Here is a 24848-nt window from a genome sequence, read left to right on the forward strand (position 1 = left end):
AACATTCTGAGGTCCACCATTAATGAAAACATTATTCAAAGCTGTCACTTAAATACAATGGCTGGTATTTATTCCCCCATTTTAAAATGAAAACGGATGTTGTGCCCCCATCCTTAAAAACTGTTTTATTAGCTCATTGATTGCAGCAAATTAGAAGTAGGTACCAGGATGTAGATTTTTCTACTGAATGCATATTTTGGTTGGTCTTTATATACAATAATAACCACGGCACACATTCAAGGCTACCCATGAGCAATTCTACTGAAGATCTATTGGCATATGACAGCTTTTGATAAACGTTCACTCCAGTTGTTAAAAAAAGTACATTAAGAATTTATAAAATGATGGCAGATCCAAAGGGTCCTTCCAAAGAATGGAATATTAGTAAGGTCAGGGTCTTGTGACTGTGTGAGAATTTCAGGAACTTCTCCTGAAAAGCCTGCAATCACACAAGTACAGACAAAAAGAAATTGTAAATTTTCAAGTGTGACTTCAGAAAATGAAAGAAGAAATTGTTCATCTTCCATAAGAAACAAAACAAGTTTGTGTTAAACCCATTAGTTCCCTCTGGTTCTTCCCCTTATTCCACTGTCCTCTCCTATCAGATTTCTTTTTCTTCACCCCTTTGCTTCGTCCAGCTGCATCGCTCAGCTTCTCACATTATTTCCTTTCATCCCTCCCTCCCCATCAATCTACCTTCCCCATCATTTTGTGTCGCTTATATCCTGTCAGTTTGTGCTTCTCCCCCTCCCCTACCTTTTCATTCTGGCTTCTGCCCTCTTCCTTTTCAGTTCTAATGAAGGGTCTTGGTCCAAACTGTTGACTGTTCATTTCTCACCACAGACGCCCTCTGAACTGTTGAGTTTCTCCAGCATTTTGTGTCCATTGCCTTGGTACTTGGTGTGGAGAGGGATGGAAGAAAAATATTTGAGGTAGTGCGCCATGGAAAAAGGATCTTACATTGTGATTGCCCTCCTGGATATTGTTGAAGTAATGACAGAGACTCTCATAGGTTCTGCTCCAGACAGTCAACTGGAATATGAAGGTCAATGGCACAATCAGTTGTGCCCCAGTGTAGGTCAGAGTCCATCCCATGGATTTAAAAGGAACATAAAGGCAGCTGCAATGGGGCAAGTTGGACTGGTGAACAAGGAATGATTTAGTTGGAAATGAATGGAGTTACATCCAGGAGAAGCCTTTTCCAGCTTCTGTTGCTCAATTTCCAAGAGTAACTCAACATGGGCATTATACAGGTACAGGGCACAAGTACAGGAGAACAAATTAGGATTAACTCAAAACTACTTCTGAAAGTTACTTATAAGCACAAAAAGGGTTATAACATTACCAAGTAATTCCATCCTTGCCAAGTCAAAAGAAAGGATACTAAAGTTTAAAGAAATACGTGGTGACCAATAATCTGTGGTTCTTCTCATACAACACTGACATGTCCAGGCATTTTAAGGAGGACTGATTCCAACCGGTAAATGAGAATAATTAGTATGAAAAGGGACTGGCTCAAAAGCATGAACTGTCAACATCATTAGGTCTTTAGTTTCTCAGGAGCAGTACATATCATTAATAACCACTACACACATGGAAGCAAATGTGAAGCTACAAACGTGGAAGCAAAGGTTGGCAGGAATTGAAAATGGAGTTCCTGCAGATCTAGTACATTTCCTGAAGAGGTGAAACATTCACATTTGAACAGACAGAAATAACTTGCCTCCAGCTGTGCTACGTCTTGAACTTGTGCAACATTTCCCCTACTAACTGCCCAGCCCACTGGCATCAGCTGCAGTGAAAATAAATCTGGCTCTAAATGATTAAACATTATTTTTCCAGCTTCCTTCATGATTTCTGACAGTCTTAAAATGATCGGAGATAGATGTTCAAGTAGCAATCTTGCTCTCTCTCATATTTCTATATGAACCATAAATTATTGAATGATTTTGTGATAATATATGGGGTAAAAACCAAGGGAGGGTCATTCTACCCAAGTTACCCAATATTTATTGGGGAATCTCTGCTATCACTTACTCTTTTTCTCTCTATCCCAGTTCACGGAATTCTTTTCCCTGTGATGCTCCTTACACATGGGGATGATGATGAATTCATTCCGATTTTACACTCTTCACCTTCGAAGTCCACAAACATTAAGTCTTATTTGTGCTGGACTTATTCAGGCTGTTCATTCATAATACAGGGATTTCTGCGGTCTGTTCTCAGAATACTGCAAATGGTACATGGGTATTTTAATCTATTTTGTTCCTTTACATCGGCAGAAGCTCCACTGGAATTACCAGCCATGATGACCCTCATACATGACGATGTTGGATCGTTACAGGAAGAAGACATCCAGCATTATATTGGGTATCCAGCATAAATGTGCAATCTAAATGATTGGCAGAGCACTCTAAAAAACATCAGCATTGAAGGAGAATGAATGAGAAAGTGGCTTCTTTCCACTGCCACCTTCCTTTCTGTGGCTCATTTGGGCCATTATGCAAAGCAAGTGTATGAGACTGAAATTGCAGTGTCAAAAATGTCATGACAATAATCATCTTCCGTTTGCAAGACTAAATATGGAACAATTCTCGTCTCCCAAATCTTGAATGTAAACAATGAAGTATACATGAAGTATCACCCCTCGTACACCAGCTATAAATAAGTGACCTCATTGCAGAATTCCATGGAATCATATCAAGTGCACTTTCACGTTAAAATGGTGCACACTGTAAGGCAGAATTCCAGAATTCTGTAACCAAATTCAAGGTCTGTAATTCCTTTAAGTGAATTCTCTACTGAGTAAACCAAATTGCAAAGATTACATCAGCTCCACTGGGAAAATCATGACAACTTTCAATGCTTTTTAAAGAGTTAAAAATCCTCAGTGGTATGCTGCTGCCATGTCAATTGACTGATTCCTAGAGTTTGGAAAGTCTGATGGAATAGAATTCCTTTTAGCTGGTAGTCATACTTACAAATTCTACATATATTTAAAAAGGATCAATTTGGTCACCAGCCCCCCAGCTTGTTAGAACCTTGGTCCAAACATGGATCAATAACCTGATTTTTAATTGTGTTGCGAGTGTAACTGCTCTTGAATTCAAGGCAGCATTGATTGAATGTGACATTAAGGAGCCCACTTTAAATGGATCTCAATGGGTATCAAAGGGAAAAACGACACCGGCCGACGTCATAGCTCACATAAAGGAAGATAGTTGTGCTTGCTGGAAGAACCAAGTGCTTCTCAGGGCTGTGATTTAATCCCAACCATTTTCAGTCATTTCATCAATGATATTCCTTGTATCATAAGGTCAGAAGTGGGGGATCTTCACTGCTGTGCATAATATATTCAATTCCACTAGCAAACTCCTCAGCAAGTGAAGCAGATGATGCCTGCAAACATCAGCATTTGACCACTTTCAGCATGAACTAATGGTTACATTTTGGCATGGGAATGCCAGACAAAGACCAGTTCCAACAAGAGAAAGCCCTTCCATATGACATTCACAGTTACGTTACCGAATCTGCTGTTATTGACATCCTGCAGGATTATTTTTACCAGAAACCTTAATAGACCAAAATGCCAACATACATATGGGGTGCCACGATAGTGTGTGATTAGCACGATGCTATTACAGCTCAGGGTGTCGGAGATTGGAGTTCAATTCCAGCATCCTCTGTAAGAATGTTTGTATGTTCTTCATGTACACATGGGCTTTCTCTAGGTGCTCTGGTTTCCTCCAGCAGTCCAAAGACATACCGGTTAGTATGCCAATTGGTCATTGTAAATTGTTCTGTAATTAGGCTAGGGTTAAGTCAGTTGTTTGCCGGGTGGCGCAGTTTGGTGGTGTGGAATCACTCTCTAAATAAATAAATATATAGTTGCTACAAGAGCTGGTATCTCACCTGATGCATTACCACAATCAAAATGGAAAATCAGGAGCGACTATAAGTACGTAGTTAATTGGAATTTCAACAAAACTCAATCTCAGCATCAATTGGGAAAACTAAACCCACATGATTAGTGCACCATACAACACACAAAATGTTCATTCTTTCCACCACCAGAGTCACCTCCATGTTCCCCTTGTAGCATCTCAACCTAAATGTTTGATGATCAAATAACCTCCAAGTTCAGAAGCAGGAACTTCACCCCCAAAAGACAGACAAACTAGCTACCATATGAGTGAGAGTGGCAGTGCAGTTTGACAGTGCCTTTTCTTAAACCCTTTCAAAGGCTTCTAAATATTAACCATTTAAAGGGTGAAACCACAGGGCAATGATTTAATGGTTCAATTTACTACCAGAGAATGTCTACAGTATACAACCTGAAATGTTTACTTTTTGCAGCTATCCACGAAACAGAAAAAAACCCCAAAGAATGAATGATAGAAACATCATAACCCCAGCGCCACCTTCCCCTCCCCCCATGCATCGACCCCGTGCCCCTCCTTTCCCCACTTACACCAGCAAAAGCCCCCTTCCCCCACAATCACCATACAAGCAAATAGCAAAAGCACCCAGAGAGATCTTGACCTACAGTCCAATGGCTTGGATGAGGCCTAGTTAATATCTAGTTGGAGGTCTGAACTTTTTGAAACCCTACTTCATACTTCCATATGGCACACGGACTCATTAGCTCTATGCAGGATCTTAATGCAATCCCACTCATACACAAATCTTTCCACGCAATTTATTCTCCCAGTAATTCCTTCCAGAGTCTATCATTCGCCCACACACAAGGGGCGATTTACATTGGGCAATTAACCTATCAACCTTTAAATCTTTGGCTTACGAGAGGAAATCGGAGCATCTTGGAGACAATCAGATAATCTTGGAGGAAACCCACTTATTTAGAGGGAGAATATGCAAACTCCATACAGACAGCATCAAAGGTCTGGAGGACCGACCTACTTTGCTGGAGCTCTCTATGTGGAGTTTGCATGTTCTACTAGCTTTTATAGTTTTGAAGCAGCTATTTATAAATTGCCATCTTTCTACTTTTTAATGTTTTAATCTTTAAATCCTGTTTGGTTAACACATATGCAGTGCTTGCTCCACCATTATGCAAGCAATATTTATGTTATTTTCTTTTGCGCTACATAAGCAAATTTTCGTACTAAGCTGTCAAGAACTAATTGAGATTGTTTTACCAGTACAAAACTTTGTTTTATTGCCAAACTGCAGATATTTTCTTCTACCTGCATCTTGAAGATTACTGTAAAAGATTGCAAAGACTAACATTTGGAATATTCCAAAAATGACCCATCCTCACTTGAGTCATAAACAATCAGGTTAAGTTTTAAAAACTGTACGATAAAATCCACATGAAATTGTGAATTAGAAAGCAAGTCTTGTGCTGACCTGAAATTATGAAGACCGAACAATGTTATTTGTTTTTGACATTGGTCATCTAAAAGCAGGAACTGGGAGAAAATTGAAGAATTAATTCTTGTTTCAATATTGCATATTAAATCCTGTTTATAAAACTGAGGCTAATAGTTTGACAAACAAATGCTGGAGGTACTGTAAGTCAGGCAGTATCTATTGAGGGTAATAAACAGTCGATGTTTTGAGTCCTTCTCTCTTTTTCCAATTCCCCATTCTGGTTGCCCTCTCACCCCTTCTCTTCTCACCTGCTATTCTCCTCGCTCCGATGCCCCTCCTCCTTCCCTTTCTTCCATGGTCCATTGTCCTCTTCTAACAGATCCCTTCTTCTTCAGCCCTTTATCTCTTCCACCCATCACCTCCCAAGCTTTTTACTTCATTCACCATCCCCTAACCTGGTTTCACCTATTATCTGCCCACTTGTACTCCTTTCCCTTGGCTACCTTCTTATCCTAGCTTCTGGCCCCTTACATTCAAGTCCTGTTAAAAGGTCTTAAGCCCATAAAGCCATGAGATTCAGGAGCAGAATTAGGTTATATAGCCCATCGAATCTGCTCCAGCATTTCAGCTTGTCTGTTCTAATTTACCTTTCAGTCCCAGTCTACTGCCTTCGCCCCATACCATTTAGGTCTTGGCCCTAATCATCGATTGTTTTTCCTCTGTATGGATGCTGCCTGGCTTGCTGTGCTCCTCCAGCATTTTTTGTGTGTTGTTCAGGATTTCTAGCATCTGCAAAATCACTTGTGTTTGTGACAGTCTGGCGCAGTGGCACGAGCTGTGTTTTCAGGGGAGACATGTATGACTCTATGGAAATCTTGCTGTGGAAAAGAAATAGCTAGGGGCCGGCTGGTGGCGCAATGACATCGGCGCCGGACCCGGAAGCGAGGGTTCCCAGGTTCGAAGCCAGTCGGGTCCGTTCCCGAGTACGCTTTCCATCCGTGCTGGGTTGAGTGTCAAGATCGCAACTCGACCTCGTAAAATAAAGGGAAAAATACTGGGAGAAAATGTCTGTGTGAGGAGTGGTGCACCACACAGTCTCTCTCTCACTCCGCGCCTTGTAAAAGCCATGGAAAAAAAAGACATCATCACGGACGTGCGTACACGCAGACGTACACACACAGACGCACAGACTCTCAGGCACACGTAAAAAAAAAAGAAAAAGAAATAGCTCGACATCCAGATTATGATGATATTTCATCAGCTTACTGTTGTATTTTAAATGGGCTATTAAATTCAAGAACTTCAAGTCAATATCCTGCGCACCTCATCAGGCAAAATACACGGAAGAAAACATTCATACTAAAATGGTGATCAGGACCATAAACGACTCCTCAAATTTGACTACGTAATTACAGGATCTACAAGCCAAAGTCATTCACAGCAATATCATATGTTTCTCAGTAATTCTGGTAGTATTTTAGAGGCTGTTTAATAAAACCTCACTTATCTTTCTGCATTTTAATGGAGCAGGGTGGAAATTGCCGACTCTTCTACTTCAAATCGTCGGTGCTGTATACAAAACAAAAGCAAGGTCACCTTGGCAAACAATAATTTTTGATCTCTCTCTGGAGTCATATTTCAAGAGATAGGCAGCCTAAGGCATTCCACGGGAAGCCCACTAGTTGCACAGTGTCACAATGCATTGGTTTTTACATACTCAGCTGGTTATCAAAAACCTATAGCTGTCACCACATTCTCAATTATCCAATGCAGAGGCTGAGTAAAAAGCTGTATGTAACCAAGCTTCTGAAAGAATGTGTTACTTGTCATGCTCATACGCCAGCAATACTTAACTGCTTTTAACCCTTTCCCCTTTTACTTGTTCCACAATCACTTATACTATGAAGAGGCACCTTTGAGGTAAAGAAGCAGCAAGAAATTACATGAGCTACACTGACATATGCACCTGCAGACACTGCGCTAAGATCTTCTACCTGCCCATCAGGATCTTCTCTGAAACCACTGTACTGCCTTTGTTGCATCTTTCATCTATCAGCAATTCAGAAGGTCTTCAATCATCATATTTTATACGTTGAGACGATAAAGAACTACAGTATCTGCATTTAATTAATAGCACAAAGAGGAAGATGATTTAAATGCAGTGTTAACACCTGAAAAGGATTCTCTGTAAAACAATTACAGAATAAATTCAAGGAGAGTGAGAAGGGTTTATGGAGCGGATTTCAAAGCTTGGAGTTCAGTGGATTGAAGGTGTGCATGTAAGTAACGAATGTTAAACATAGAACATGGAACAGTACAGGCCCTTCACCCCACAATGTTGTGCTGACCATTTAACTAACTCCAAGATCAGTCTAGTCCTTCCCTCCAACATAGACATCCATTTATCTTTCATCCAATGGACTATCTAAGAATTTATTAAATGCCTCTTATGTACCCAGCTCCTCCACCATCCCCGGCTGCACGCTCCAATCACCCAACACACTGTGTAAAAAAAACCTCTGATATTCCCCCCTGTCATTTTAGAATTCCTCCAATCACTTTAAAATTATGCCCTCTCATATTAGTCATTACCATTTTGGGAAAATATCACTGGCTATCCACTCTTATCTATGTCTCTTATCATCTTATACACCTCCATCAAATCATCTCTCATCCTCCTTTGATCCTAAGAGAAAAGCCCTAGCTTGCTCAACTTATTCTTACAAGACATAATCTCTGATCCAGGTAGAACCCTGGTATATCTTCTCTGCACCCTATCCAAAGCTTCCACATTCATCCAGTAATGAGGTGACCTGAACTGAACATAATATTCAGAATTGTGTAGTGCTTTGCAGCTCTTGAACTCATTCCCCCGACTAATGAAAGCCAACATACCATACACCTTCTTAACCACCTGATCAACTTGCACTGCAACTTTGAAGTATCCATGGATGTAGTCTCCAGGATCCCTCCGTTCCTCCACATTCCTAAGCTAATAGCTGCACTCTGTCTTCAAGCTTGACCTTCTACAGTGCATCACTTTTCATTTTGCCAGATTGAACTCCATCTGCAACATCTAAGCCCAGCTCTGCACCCTAACAATGTTCTTTTGCAACCTACGACAACCTTCTGCACTATCCACAACACCAACAACCTTCATGTCATCTGCAAACTTATGAACTCATCCTTCTACTTCTGGGTCTACGTTTGTACATCATTTATAAAAATCACAAAGAGCAAGGGGTCCAGAGCAGATCCCTGCAGAACATCACTGTTTACTGACCTCCAGGAAGAACAGACTCCATCTACAACCACCACCTGCCTTCTGTGGGTAAGCTAATTCTGAATGCATGCAACCAGATTTCCCCGGACACCATACCTCCTAACTTTTTGAATGAGCTTAACATGAGGAACCTTGTCAAACACCCTATTAAAATCAATATACACCACATCCACTGCTCTACCTTCATTAATTTGTTTTGTCAATTCATCAAAAAATCCAATCAGGCTTGTGAGGCACGATCTGCCCCTTACAAAGCCATGCTGATTATCCTTAATCAGACTACGCTGCTCCAAATGCTTAAAAATCCTGCCTCTAACTTCTAGTAAGATGGCAGCATACCTGGTCGTAGCAGACTCTCGAGGCCCGACAAATGGCGCAAATGTTTTTAATGTGATCGCAAGACCCAGTTGGACATTTGTGATACGAAATACTGCAAGTCCGGTTCATTGGTGAGACTGACGGTGGGGGAGCTGCAATGCCTCGGCTGTTGAACGGAGCAGACCCTCGTGCCGCAGCGTCACCTGTTACAGCCATTCAGGGGAGATGGTGCGGGAGAGAGCAGAGTCACAGTGGGCGCACTGGAATCCATGCTGGGTTGGAGGCCGGCCCCTGCAGGCCAGCTCTCCCCAGTGTTCACTCCCTGGAAGACAAGTTGGATTGCCTTTGTCTGTGGCTGACCTCGTGTGAGATGAGGACCTGCAATGTGCTTGTTCTCACAGAAACATGGCTCCAGGATAACATCCCATGACCCACCAGTTTTCAGGCCAGGCCACTCAGGGACTTGTGCTAATAATATTTTGTGACTGTATGTGCTATTGTAAGTATACGTGTTGTGTGTGACTGTAAGCGCTGTGTTTTGCACCTTGGCCTGGAGGAACAATGTTTCTTTTAGTTCTATACATATATATGGTTGAATCACAATTGAATTTGAACTTGAACTTAAGAATCCTTTGCTATAGTTTGCCCACCATTTATGTTAGACTCACGGGTCTGTAATTTCTAGGGTTACCCGTCTTACCTTTCTTGAACAAAGGAATAACATTTACTACCCTCCAATTTTCTGGCACTACTCCTCTGGCCAATGGGGAAGCAAAGTTCATCGCCAAAGGCACAGCAATCTCTTCTCTCTCTTCAAGGGGTAACCTGGGATACACACCATCTGGTTCTGGGTTACCTACCCCCATGCTTTTCAAAAGTTCTAGCACATTCTCTTTCTTAATGTCAACATGTTCCAGCACATCAACCCATTCTACGATGGCCTCAGGTTTGTCAAGGTCCCAATCAATGGTGAATACAGAAGCAAAGTATTCATTAAGGACCTACCCTACCTCCTCTGCCTCCAGGATATGTTTCCTTTTTTACCCCTGAAGTCTTTCTCTTAACTCTAGTCATCTTCCTTATCTTCACATACATGTAGAATGCCTTGGGGTTTCCCTTTAATATTATTTGACAAGGCCTTCCAATTTGTTCTTCTAGCTCTCCTAAGTCCCTTCTTACGTTCCTTCCTGGCCATGTTGTAACCTTCCAGAACCAATGCTTATCACTGCAATCTCTTCTTTTATGTATGCTTCCTTTTTACCCCTCTTTCCTAGATGCTCCACCAACCTTGTCAACCGTGGTTCCTTCACCTTCCTATCCTTTCCCTGCCTCATTAGAACTAACCTCTCCAGAAACCCATGCAAGCTTCCTGAGCAGCTTCCACATTTCCATTGTGTATTTCCCTGAGTATATCCGTTACAAATTTACACTCACAATTTCCCACCCAATGGCATTGTAATTCACCCTCTTACAATTAAATACTTCTCCATACCATCTGCTCCTATCTTTGTCCAAGGCTATGGTAAAGGTCAATGGTCACTGTCCCTGAAATGCTCACCTACTCAGTGGTCTGTCACCTGACCAGGTTCATTGCCCAGTATGGCCTCTCCTCTCGTTGGCTTATCCATGTATTGAGTCTGAATCCTTCCCGGACACTTCTAACAAATTCCACTTGATTTCAACCTTTTAAACTAAGGAGGTGCCAATGAATATCAGGGAAGTTGAAGTCACCTTGACAGCAACTCTATTATGTTTGTTCCTTTCCAAAACCTGCCTCCCAATCTGTTCGTCAGTATCTCTGTTGTTATTGTGGTGGTGGTGGGGTGTCTATAGAATACTTCCAAAGGGTGACTGCTCCCTTCCTGTTCCTGTTTCTGGCCACAACAGCATAGTTCCATCTACTGATCCATGCGCTAAGCTCATCACCATTGTTCCTGATTCACCCAGCAATAAAGCAAACACATTTTAATCTGTCTGACTGCACTTATGTAAGTCCGACCCACTGCCTATTCTTTCTCACAGTTTCTCTGTGCATTACATCCACCTTTACACCAACTACTCCATCCTCTGATCTATAAGTGCCATGGGTGAAAAAAAAATACTCTGGAGGCAAACCTGGAAAATCTGGAAAAAAATGAAACACTTATTAAAAATTGTTTTACTCTCTCTGCCCAATGTAGTGCCCTTAAGTCACGAAAGCTTGAATCAAATTGCTACGAATTGCCAGCTTCTGTAATCTCTCCTCATAATTTAGCTCTTTAAGTTTCAGTTTCATCTTGATAAATTTGTGCCGAAATACTTCCGTGGCCTCCTTCAGACCTGCTCACAGTATCCAGGTAGAGTCTGACCAGGGCTTTCTACCGTTGTAAAGCAACTTTTACCCTGTTGTACATCAGTCATCATGTAAAATAAAATCAGTGTTCCATCAAGCTTTCAGTAATCATCCATGTCATTGCAGTGATCAATATATCTGGTCCCTATAGTGCCTGTGGTCCTTCACTGCTCTTCTCACAGTTTAGAGAGGGCATCATTTTATCCTTCATAACTCTAAAGTAGATTATCTCACACTTAAAATGTTTTTTCCCCCACTGTTGTGCTCAAATCATTAGTCCTGTTGTAACTTAAAACTTTGATCCAAGACCGTTAACAATGTGATTAACCTCTGTCTCATGACTAATCTGGGTTTTTTAATCCCATCCTCTAATTACCTTAAAAGCAGGGTAATGAGTTATAGCCTTCTGAGACCCCCAGTCACATCTTCCAACACGGAGTATTTACCCATTATCTCTCTCCATCTCCTGCCACTCAGCAAGTTATTTAGATTGATCAGTAAATTGTATCCAATTCCGTAAGCTCCAATTTATGCACAGTCTATAATGCGACGTTTTGCCGAAACGCGTTCTGAAAGCCCATTTCAGTATCCTCAATAATGGCGACTTCTGAGTTATGGCAATTTAGTAAATGGAAATTCATTCTTCAGAAATCCATAAATCATTACCAAAAATCTGGGATATGGAATAAAAATTCATTCTTCCAAAATTAAAGTGGGGGGAGAAAAGTAAATAAACAAGCAACAGTCTGATATGTCTATCCACAGCCTTCTCTACTGTCAAGATGAAGCCACACTCAGGTTGGAGGAACAACACCTTATATTCCGTCCGGGTAGCCTCCAACCTGATGGCATGAATATTGACTTCTCTAACTTCCGCTAATGCCCCTCCTCCTCTTCACACCCCATCCCTTATTTATTTAATATAATTTTTATATATTTTATTTTCTCCCCCTTTTTTCTCTCTCTCTCTTTTTTCTCCCTCTTTCCCTCTCACTATAACTCCTTGCCTGCTCTCCATCCTCCGGGCTCCCCTCCTCTTTCTTCCCAGGCTTCCCATCCCATGATCCTCTCCCTTCTTCAGCTCTCTCCTCCTGTCTTCTCCTATCATTTTGGATCTCCCCCTCCCCCTCCCATTTTCAAATCTCTTACTATCTCTTCTTTCAGTTAATCCTGATGAAGGGTCTCGGCCTGAAACGTCGACTGTACCTCTTCCTAGAGATGCTGCCTGGCCTGCTGCGTTCACCAGCATTTTTTGTGTGTGTTGCTTGAATTTCCAGCATCTGCAGATTTCCTCATGTCTGCGTTTTTAAACAGTCTAACCAAGATGCATGTAGGGATGACATAGCATAATCATTATATGGACTGTTTTCTAGGAACCCAACACTCCTGTAGAACAGGTCACTTGTACCTTAGTACTTCTGTCGCCTCTCCAAACATTCTGTGCATCATCAAATTTGATTTCCTCCTTACAATTCACCAGAGTTTTTTTTCTGACCGACTAAAAAAAAATTCAAGGTGTCCAGTTACTATTTAATTATATTTTTGTCAATTTTCCAACGGTTTACAATTTCCCAGTTTTCCTTTCACCTTTTTCATACGCAGGAGACCGACATGTACAATTTTCTAATTTATAGAAATGGCTCCTGAATTGAGAAAATTTTGGGAAACTGTTGTACACAATATTCTTTCATATTTCCTTGAAAACTCTGCAGTGTCAGCCATCCAGTATTGCAGGTTTATCATTCTTCAGTAAGAGTGGGCACTGATTGCCTGTGTAGGACATCATTGCCATTTCTTGCCTCTTTACTATTACTTTGATTTTGTTAATTCTATTCTGCTTTTTTAATGACTTCAATGAACGGCCAGCATGCCATGATCTTCTTGCATCAATGAAGTGATGTTATCCTCAATCACAAAGGCTGCTCTTTGCTATTTAGATAGATAGATAGCTATACTTTATTGATCCCGAGGGAAATTGGGTTTCATTACAGCCCCACCAACCAAGAATAGAGCATAAATATAGCAATACAAAAACCACAAACAATTAAACAACAAAATGCAAACTATGCCAGATGGAAAATAAGTCCAGGACCAGTCTATTGGCTCAGGGTGTCTGACCCTCCACGGGAGGAGCTGCAAGTTCGATGGCCACAGGCAGGAACGATTCCCGTGCCGCCCAGTGTTGTATCTCGGTGGAATATGGCCGAAGTCCAACAGTAAAAAGTTCAATATCCGGTCTACAAACACGTTCCTCAATCGTAATATGACCCGGATTGCACCATCTGTTGTTAACCAGAACAGTAAGCACGAAACTCCTTTACGCTTACCACTCTCAGTGCACTTCCGGTCAGCCCGAACGGTCTGGAAGCCGTCCATGGAAAAGTTTTGATCGGATATGTCCTCGTGCAGCCCTGTTCCAGTGAAACACATAATACTGCACTCCCAAAATGTTCTCTGACGCCTGGCTAGCGCCGTGAACTCATCCATTTTATTACCACCCAACTCCTCTTCTCCATAAGTCTCTGTTGTCTCGACCCGGTCCTCTTTCCTTGACTTTGTGATCCCCCTCTGCATCCTCTGTGTGTTTTCCTCCAGATTTCAGAAGGGGTGTCTGCTGCTCTGTTCGCTAAACCGGCCGGCATAAGCGCAAACAGCTGGTCCCTGGAATAAACAATGTGACCATACTTCTGTCCCGCTAATGAGACGTGTCGGAATGTAACTATTTCCAGTGCTAAGAACCTAAATAAAACTCCCTCTACCAGCATGTTTGGGTTTTACTATTTCCCTTGAATATCCCGCAAGCTGATATATTAATTCCTAGTCTTGACTAGTCTTTTTTGGTAATTCCCGTCCCAGTTCATTCATATCCATCTAACTATGCACTCTCAGTTTACGCACCTTCAGCCCTCCAGAACTGCAATTGTTGAATCACAGCATCTCTTTCACACCCTTCACAGGGCAGAGAAAATTTTTCTTTCAAATCTTTAAAATCATCACATACTGTCGTCAGAAGTTTTCTGGACTCGCACCAGTTACTTAGACCATGAGTTCCTACACTGTTTCGGTATTCTTGTCAGGGTTTAAAGCTTGCATTACTTCACACTTTTCCCAGTTTGCTTCTTTTAAAATTTGAGTCTGATAATAGCTAATCAATATCTCTTGATTATTTCTTCTACAGCTCCTGAACCTTACTGATGCTGTGGGCCATCAGCTAAATTTCTCAATTTACTATTTAAGCATTAATTGGAGATGAGATGCTTGTCAGCAAAAGAGAACAAGTTATTTGTGGTTACAGCAAGACTATTAATTTGAGGAGAGTGGCATTCCTGTCTTGCAATATGTGCAACAAATCTAGTAAGGACTTGATTTTCTCAAGAACCTGCTCCTGATTTGATGAGTGAGTCTCAGAAGACAACAAAAAGTCTTTGCAATTTAGGATTTGCTTGGAAATTTCAACTCAACCCATCAGAACAGGAATGAAATTGCATCTCACTGAGGATGAATATGTTTGAACACATGGGACACAGTTCGAAACATTCATTTGTTATGGAGCGGCTATCAGCATGAAACAGTTTCTCTGTTGCAGATCCCCTCCTCACAAAACTGCACGCAAAGAGGAACGGCTATAATTAACTGAGCAGATATCTGCAACTAGGCCTGACTTCACTGAATATTTGTATGCAGGTAAGTAACACCATTAATTTAAAATCCAATTAATCAGCATCTCCCTAAACAAAGTGTTTCTGGGAGTTCACAATCAAGAAATCAACAACTTGTTCTGTAATGTGTGACCTATTTCACACAAGCAGATCATACCATCAGTAGAATAAGGGAAAATGCTACATAATATCAAACCTTTCTCAGCAAAGATTTCATGAAAAAAAATTGTTTAATTCACCTGAAGGACAGAGCTAAAATGCTTTTGTTGGCCAAAAGAAGATTTCCGCTACGTACCAAGACTTAAAATCAAGTGTAACGAAAAATCGCATTTGCCATGCATTTCCTTCTTGTTTATTAAGTAAAGACAATTCATCAGATCTCTGTGGATTATAATGACCAAACCTCATTCAAACTATACAAATTATGGGGCTGCTTAACAGCTGCGTACAAACAAAGTGATTATTATACTATTGCACTGGGGGAAAAAAATACTATAACTACATGTACCTGCCACTGTTTTGTCAGCTCCTGGACCAGCTGGGTGTTGTCCAATAGCCTCTCTTTATAGGTGGCATCCTGTAGGACATTGGCAGTAGTCTCTGCTTCTGTAAGCCAGGCCCGGAATTTGTCCAAATCCAGATAGTACTGTTGCAGCAATCTGAGGGCTGCTTCCACTGCAGCTTCCCTCTCGCTGGCCCTGTGAAACCATTGATTTTCACACACATTAGCAATCTTCATTAGCATAGCCATTTCACAAATACTGCTTTGTGTTCAATTATGAACTAACACCTTCAATGGAGGATTATCAGAATGAGCAAGTAATTGTCACAAATTCAAATATCATGGGAATTTATCATCACACAAACTTAACCCATATTAGGTCCGTTAATTAGGTTTAAGCCAGTAGGAAGTAATTACACTTGACATAATTGAGACATGTAGAAAGGTCTGTGGAGCATTGTATGACTTTGGGGCTGTACCTTAGAATCTTACAGAATTCCACGGCATTCAAAAGGTTGTTTTACACACAGGTGACTCTGACCCAAGTTTATTGACAATGAGTTTGGAAATCCTTTAAAGTGAAGAATAAATTGAGATCCCTGCAGCAACTGGTGAGAGCAATTTAGATGTTTGAGATGATTTACTAAACTTATTTTACTAATGTCTTTGTGCAAAATACTCAGCTAAAATAGGATAAAGACATGAAATGAAACAATATGATCATGAAAGAACAGATCTCCATGTTTTCTATGCATCAAATGCAATTGCTCACCTCAAGCTGAACGCGATGTACAGTGAGTTCCAATGAATGATACTAATTACAATTTTCTGGTGAAATATGAATTGAGAAGCAGCCAGTCTTCAACTTTCATTGCTGCTGTATGTTTACCTTTTCATTGTTCAGTCTCTTTTGCCGGAAGCTGATAGAAATGCTGGTATGAAAAGCCTAACAGATATTTTTCAATTCACACTGTGCGCAAAGTGAACCTGAGGTTTACTTGAGTCCATCAGGACTCGGCTGGAAGTGTAGTAAGGAATCATTGAGCACTATGGCAGCCACACTTCTGTTAAAACTGGGATGGCTGCCAGAGTGACAGTGATGCTGAGGAAACCCCCACTGGAGATGTGAAAAGAATAATGACCTCAAATTTCCAGGTCTACAGACTGTTCTGTGTTGCAGATAAGCACAAACTCAAAACAATAGGTTTATTAACAATCCTGTAGGCATGAGAGACGACATATTCCTTCATTCAATCAGTGAGCTGAAAAGTACTTTCTGCAAATACAAAAAGGCAGTGCAGCAGACTTTAATATTTACACATAATGTCTGTCTATATGACTCTGTGGAACAATAACATGACACCTATTTTCTGTTTGCTCAGGGAAACTCTTTTCAGTGCCTGTTGAAAGTACGTGATGAATGCTCTTTCGTTCCAGAATTCTTTAGCCAAAAGTTGATCTTGTTCACACTCAAAATAAGAGAACTTTGAACTTGCCAGAAAACACCAGCCAAGTCTATATATATGAGGCATATTCACAAAGGAGGCATCCTTGGAAAGAAAGAGTCTTGGACTTCAAGATCAAACTTGTTTCTCTTTCTTTCGATGCCATCTGACTACTGAATATTTCCTGCATGCTATGTTTCATTTCAGCTAAAGCAAGAAGTTCTGCACATAAGATTATCCAATTTCATAGCTAAGTAATTAATTTCTTCCTGAAATTTGATCTATCAGCAACAAGTTCGGCATATACATCACCTTTACAACTCATCACTTGCACCTGCCAATTCCAAAATCTTTAGGGACCTGAATACATCCACTCTGTCGACATCAGACACAGAATACCCATAACAGTGGGATTAACCAGGAACATTTTTCAAATGACTTTTTGTTTTAAATGCAATATTCACATTTCCTCTAGAAAATGTATTTAATTTGCTTCATATTCCTTTCTCACAGGAAAATTACCATATATTTTCCTCTACATTGTGAAGTACATGCTGTTCCTTTCCATGTCTTGTGGTGCATTGGGCAGCAACGTTGCTGTTTCTTTAGCTTCTTTTTGCTTTTTTTTGACGAGGCTGAGTTGCTAGTTCAACACTCAACCCAGGATGGATGGTAAGCATGTAAGGAAGTCTGGTGTGGATGCACCGGTTGGCTCATCGTCAAGTACCTATCCATACTAATTCTGGAGCACCAATATTCTGCATCACATTTGAACATTCAATTATATTGTTAGGAGAGAGTGAAGGAGTGCAGGACATTTGTGTCATTAACAGACATCCCACCCTGCAAAAACTCATTTCAGGGAGGTAGCACCATCAATTTGCGGGAGACTTCCGGGAGAGGTGGGATGTCTGCAATAGAGTAGCTCCTTAGCAGCTAGCCAGCTAGTTTAAATAACATTAGCTATGCTAATGAACGAATGACAACCTGTTAAACTCACCTCAACATGTCTTTTACAGTTTTAACCCACCATGGGCAATAGAAAAGTCACTGTTGCAAACAGTGCAGCTAGCAACACTGTCATTACTTTGACCCCTATTAGGCAGGGGTACACTTTGGTGTAGTCTGGGGTGACGTACGTTTCATATTTTCTTTTTTTGGAACACTCTCGCTCTTGCTCTCTCTCTTGCGCGTGCGCACTCTCTCGCTCGTGGTCACTCTCGCGCTTGCTTTCTCGCTCTTGCTCTCGCTGTCTCGCGCACGCTTCCTTTCTCGCTTTCTCGCTCTTGCTCTCACTCTCGCGCTTGCTTTCTTGCTTTCACTCTCTCACTCTCTCACTTGCGCTCGCTGTCTCGTGCTTGCTTTCTTGCTCTTGCGCTCGCTCTCTCGCTCTTTCTCGCGCGTTCTCTCACGTTCGCTCTCAAAAAACTCAATTTCCGGGACATTGTATATAATTTGTGGGCATCAGGGAGCCACTATTAATATGCGGGAGACTCCCGGAACTTCCGGGAGAGGTAGGATGTCTGCATTAATATAGTATGTAATGTTTCAGTATGAAGTTTAACACGCTGCCTGTTAGTCAGTTACATTAGAAAGCATTTATAATGCAAACTAGGCCCTGCAGTCCCTTTTTGTTGCAAGTCAGCTTGTCCTCAAACTAATGGAACACTTCTGTTCTGAGTAAAGTGCTGTCACCATTATTTAAATCATAGTGGAGAATTCTTCACAATGATCTACCCTTTACTGGAAACAAGTGAATAACCAAAGTAGAATGATTGAATTACTTTAGCAGTTTGCAATGTGGAGCATGATGTGGAGAAGGTTGAAACTAAGATATTTTATGGTCCTGTTAAATGATTTGAATGAATTACTTTATAGGTTGTGATAGTTTTATGATGGGCTCTGAATGTGCCACAGAAAAACATAATGGTTTTGTAGAAACAATTCTGAAACACAGAATAAATCAAATTTTAAAAGGTTGCACTTAAAAGGGAACACTATTTAAATGGCATTATATGATAGCAGTCTCAGATTATTCAAAACCAATACATCAATAATGAATGTAGATGAGCTTTCCATAGTAAGGATTAAAATACTGGACACCGAAAGCCTTTTGTGCCCACAATTGTGAATCACATAGAAATTCATGACTTATAACACAAGACGTAAATTACAAATTGCAAAGATTCATTTAATGGAAAATTCGATAAATTAAAGTGAAAAGAAGGAATAAAATGAAATTTAATGTTACATGAAGTTACATAGAGGTGAGAGATGGCTTCTTTGAATCATATCTGCGTGGAGAGCATTTGGATCAAACAATATGCCTCTGATGTAGATTATATAATGTATATTAAAATAATTACTACAGGGCAAAGATACCTTCTGTTTTCATACTTGCAATAGTTACACAGAGAGATCACACTATCTTTAAGGATCCTCTTTGAAAATTAAAAGGAAATATTACACAATGCCATAGTCTCATGTGTTATGGCCAAACAAACACCTGACTCCTTGAATATTACATAAATTTTCACAGTATCATCAGAATCAGGTTTAATATCCCCAGCTTATGTCGTGAAATTTGTTAACCTATATGAATTCATCTATTTTCCCCTTGGTTAAACATATATTTTGTGTAGTGCAATCATTTCAGAAATTGACAAATGGCACATGAGAAAAACAGGACGTTAAGTTGTTACATCAAGATGGACTCCCCCACACTGCTCGTTGGATGAACAGTCCATGAGCATCAGTGAGGAGGCTGCATCACATCCACGCCAGAATGACTGGCTGATCAACACCTCCATGCACTAACCCATCCCTCCACACCCCCAACCACCACTACTTTATTATTTCCTGCCAGTCACCTTAGATACATCCTAGCATAACTTTATGCACATGCAATCAACCTATGTATGTAAGCTATCTTTTATATGTATTTCAGGTTTAAAAAATTTTTCTTTTTAATTTTTTTGCACTGCATCATATCTGGATTAACAATTACTTTGTTCTCCTTTACACTTGTGTATAGCAAATGGCATTAAACAATCTAAACAATCATACTACAGATGAATTGCAATAACGTTAAACTGTACACTTCCCAAAAATTCCCCACAACTGTTTCTGTTCTACTGCAGCAACTTTCCCAGAAAACCTGTATTCTTAACTCCCCTCATGATCTTGCACCATTCCATTGCTGTTCATCAGGGGTCAGTATTGGGACTGCTACTTTTCACATTGTTTGTCAATGATCTGGATAATGGAATTAATGGCTTTGTGGCAAAGTTTGCGGATGATACGAAGATAGGTGGAGGGGTAGTTAGCGCCAAGGAAGCAATGGGATTGCAGCAGGACTTAGACAAATTGGAAGAATGGACAAAAAACTGGCAGTTGGAATACAGAGTTGGGAAATATATGATAATGCATTTTGATAAAAGGAACAATAGTGCAGACTATTATCCAAATGGGGAGAAGGTTCAAACATCAGAGGTGTAGAGGGACTTACGAGACCTTGTGCAAGACTCCTGAAGGTTAATTCACAGGTTGAGTTTGTGGTAAAGAAGGTAAATGCAACGTTGGCATTTATTCTAAGAAGAACAGAATATAAAAGCAAGGAGATAATGCCGAGGCTTTATCAGATGCTAGTCAGGCCGCCCTTGGAGCACTGTCAACAGTTTTGGGCCTCATATCTCAGAAAGGATGTGCTGTCATTGGAGAGAGTCCAGAGAAGGTTCACAAGGATGATTCCAGGAATGAAGGGGTTAACATATGGGGAGCATTTGGCAGCTTTCACTGGAATCTAGAAGAATGCAGGTGATCTCATTGCAACCTTCGAAATGTTGAAATGACTAGATAGGGTGGATGTGGAGAGGATGTTCCCTATGGTGGGGGTATCAAGAACTAGAGCGCACAGCCTCAAAATTCAGGGGTGACATTTTAGAAAGGAGGCAAGGAGGAATTTTTTTAGCCAGAGAGTAGTGAATCTGTGGAATGCTCTGCCACAGACTGTGGTGGAGGCCAAGTCCATGGGTATATTTAACGTGGAAGTTGATGGCTTCCTGATCAGTCAGGGTACCAAAGGATATGGTGAGAAGGGAGGAGTATGGAGTTGAGTGGGATCCAGGAGCAGCCATGATGCAATGGCAGAGCAGACTTGCTTTATCCCCATAACCTTTGATTCCGCTATCTTTAAGGCCTCTATCCATCTCTTTCTTGAAAACATCCAGAGACTTGGCCTCCACAGCCTTCTGGGGCACAGCATTCCATATATCCACCACTCTCTGGGTGAAAGAGTTTTTCCTCAACTCATTCTAAATGGCCTACCCCTTATTCTTAAACTGTGGCCTCTGGCTCTGGACTCACCCATCAGCGGGAACATGCTTCCTACCTCCAGCGTGTCCAATCCCTTAATAATCTTTTATGTTTCAATAAGATCCCCTCTCAGCCTTCTAAATTCCAGAGTATACAAGCCCAGTCGCTCCAATCTTTCGACATATGACAGTCCCGCCATCCCAGGAATTAACCTTGTGAACCTGCACTGCACTCCCTCAATAGCAAGGATGTCCTTCCTCAAATTTGGAGACCAAAACTGCACACGGTACTCCAGGTGTGGTCTCACCAGGGCCGTGTACAGCTGCAGTAGGACCTCTTTGCTCATATACTCAATTCCCCTTGTTATGAAGGCCAGCATGCCATTAGCTTTCTTCACTGCCTGCTCTACTTGTATGCTTGCTCTCAGTGACAGATGTACAAGAACACCTAGATCTCGTTGTACTTCCCCTTTTCCTAACTTGACTCCATTTAGATAATAATCTGCCTTCCTGTTCTTACCATAAAAGTGGATAACCTCACATTTATCCACATTAAACTGCATCTGCCATGCATCTGCCCACTCACCCAGCCTGTCTAAGTCACCCTGCATTCTCATAACATCCTCCTCACATTTCATACTGCCACCCAGCTTTGTATTATCGGCAAATTTGCTAATGTTACTTTTAATTCCCTCATCTAAATCATTAATATATATTGTATACAGCTGCGGTCCCAGCACTGAACCCTGCAGTACCCCACTGGTCACCGCCTGCCATTCCGAAAGGGACCCATTAATCGCTACTCTTTGTTTTCTGTCAGCCAGCCAATTTTCAATCCATGTCAGTACTCTGCCCCAATACCACGTGCCCTAATTTTGCCCACTAATCTCCCCTGTGGGACTTTATCAAAGGCAATAAATAGGTATGGGAGTTCAGTGACTGTGATCAAGTCACATTGCTGAGATAATACAGTGGGTCATTTATCTGACTTGCAGCAGTCCCATACTTGAGTTGTGAAGCCCTGGACACTAACATTAAACGGCGCAGGTCATTCACTCAAAATTTACATTAACAAGTTCACAAAAATTTTAATTGTCAGTAGACACTGTAACTTATTTGAATACTTAGCCTTTCCCTACAGCAGAAGCTATAAAATAACTATTTCTTCCTGGCATATTCAAAAAATGAATTGTTCTTAAGGCTAGAAAATGTCACGTTTGTAGGTAAATCACACTATTTGTTGTATTGAACATTTTCAATCAAGCTAGATCAATATAACTCTACCCATCCTACATAATGAAGTCCAAATTCTGGTGAAGTACTGCCAATATTTTTATTGGTGCCCCCACAAATGACTGAAGCAAATTTAGATACAGTATCTCACTACAATTTCTGCTGTGATTTCATGGTGTTGACTCACACAATGGAATATGAACAAGGATTTAATTACAAGAAGGTTCAAATATTACATACATCAAAGTTGCTGGTGAACGCAGCAGGCCAGGCAGCATCTATAGGAAGAAGCGCAGTCGACGTTTCAGGCCGAGACCCTTTCAAATTATTGTCTATTGTCATAATACACGGGACAGATACTGTGCATCTGATTAAACTGTTCTCACTTTTCCTGTTTCTGTATAATAAGTAGAGAGTAGACTTTGAAACAGCCGGTAGTGATACATTTTCATTTTCGTATTTGAATTGATTGCAAATTAAGCAATTTAATTTCAGTTGGCCATGAATATAGACTAAATTGGAATCAGCTATATTAGTGTAAGCCAAGCTGCAGCAATATTTATGGAAGCTAATGTCCCTGAGGCAGGTGCCTGTTACTATCCAATCTTACTGTTAGGTTTGATATTGATCTCCTAGAAACTATTTGAGCAATTTTCTGTTGGCCTTTGAAGAAAGTAGTAATGAGGAAAGCACATTTCAGTTTGGAACACTAGAGATAAAATGCAGGCATTAAACTGAATTTAGTCAAATGTGAACATAAATAGATAAAGGTTCCTCCATGAGGTTCTGAAAAATAATGTGTATTTTCTTTATTTGATGTGGACCTAGTTGGTGTCGATAACTGGTCTATAATGGCGGTCAAGAAATTCATCACATTGGAGGTTTGAAATTGAGCTACATAGCTTAAAGGGTTCTTTCTGAGTGAAAATTACAAACATGATATTTGACAATGATAATTCACATTGTGGTGACAATCATATTGCAACACTTCAGGCAAAGAGGATTATTTCACTTATACGTGCTTAGAGATCTCCCACAAAGGAAGTTTGCAGCTTAAGGGAACAAAATGGTGCTTTGGACTGTGTTGCTGATGGATGAGAAACTTAAGGAGGTTCTGCTGATTTTGGAAGATGAGGAAGTGAGATTTAGTCCTGAATCAGGAAAGATTGGGAGGGGGGAGGGGTCATAGTGAATGGCTGAAGGAGAAATCAAATGAAATTTATTGGATGCTGCTACTTCTATTTTATTGATTATGATAAAACTAAAAGAATTTCTGATGACAATTAACATTTAAAAAAATTATTTTTGTTCTACGAGTCAAAATGTATCAAATTGTCCATGGCAGAATATACTTTCCTCCATGAAACGTTGACCCAATAATCACAGTGTGAAGAAAAATTGCAAGAACAAGATCCCAGAAAACCAACTAAATTATGTCTCTTTTCCCAACTAATGTTTACAAGCAAGAAATCCATAATTTTAACCAGATTAATTTAGGCAAGCACACAGTGGAAACAAGAACAGGAATAGGAGATGGAGTCAACCATCCTGCATTCAGGCCTGTTTTGCCATGTGTAAACATAGAAACATAGAAAACCTACAGCATAATACAGGCCCTTCAGCCCACAAAGCTGTGCCGAACATGTCCTTACCTGAGAATTACCTAGGATTACCCATAGCCCTCTATTATTCTGAGCTCAATATACCTATACAGGAGTCTCTTTAAAAACCCTGTCTTATCCTCCTCCACCACCATTGCCGGCAGCCCATTCCACGCACTCACCACTCTCTGCATAAAAAACTTACCCCTGATATCTCCCCTGCACCTACTTCCAAGCATCGTAAAATGGTGCCCTCTCATGCTAGCCATTTCAGCCCTGGGAAAAAGCCTCTGACTATCCACACAATCAATGCCTCTCATCATCTTATGCACCTCTATCAGGTCACCTCTCATTCTCCGTCACTCCAAGGAAAAAAGGTCGAGTTCACATAACCTATTCTCATAAGGCCTATTCCCCAGTCCAGGAAACATCTTTGTAAATCTCCTCTGCACCCTTTCAATGGTTTCCACGTCCTTCCTGTAGTGAGGCGACCAGAACTGAGCAAGTACTCCAAGTGGGGTCTGACCAGGGTCCTACATAGCTGCAATATTACCTCTCAGCTCCTAAACTCAATCCCACGATTGGTGAAGGCCAATGCACTGTATGCCTTCTTAACAACAGAGTCAATATACGCAGCAGCCTTGCGTGTTATATGGACTCAGAACCCAAGATCCCTCTGATCCTCCACACTGCCAAGATTCTTACCATTAATACTATTTGACCTACCAAAATGAACCACCTCACAGTTATCTGGGTTGAGCTCCAGCTGCCACTTCTCAGCCCATTTTTGCATCCTATCAATGTCCTGTTGTTACTTCTGACAGCCCT

At 40.8% G+C, this 24848-nt stretch overlaps 1 protein-coding gene across 9 annotated transcripts in view; it reads right to left on the reverse strand.

Annotated features, from left to right (window-relative positions):
- The window catches only part of dmd (dystrophin), a 1998855-nt gene that overhangs the window by 303750 nt on the left and 1670257 nt on the right, over nucleotides 1-24848 (reverse strand). For all 9 annotated transcript variants that reach the window (XM_063050913.1, XM_063050911.1, XM_063050907.1 and 6 more), the window contains one exon: nucleotides 15435-15624. In XM_063050913.1, the coding sequence (XP_062906983.1) occupies nucleotides 15435-15624 (190 nt within the window). The remainder of the gene's footprint in view (nucleotides 1-15434; nucleotides 15625-24848) is intronic.

This window comes from Mobula hypostoma, chromosome 6 (assembly GCF_963921235.1).
Source record: "Mobula hypostoma chromosome 6, sMobHyp1.1, whole genome shotgun sequence".
In the NCBI taxonomy this organism is placed as follows: domain Eukaryota; kingdom Metazoa; phylum Chordata; class Chondrichthyes; order Myliobatiformes; family Myliobatidae; genus Mobula; species Mobula hypostoma.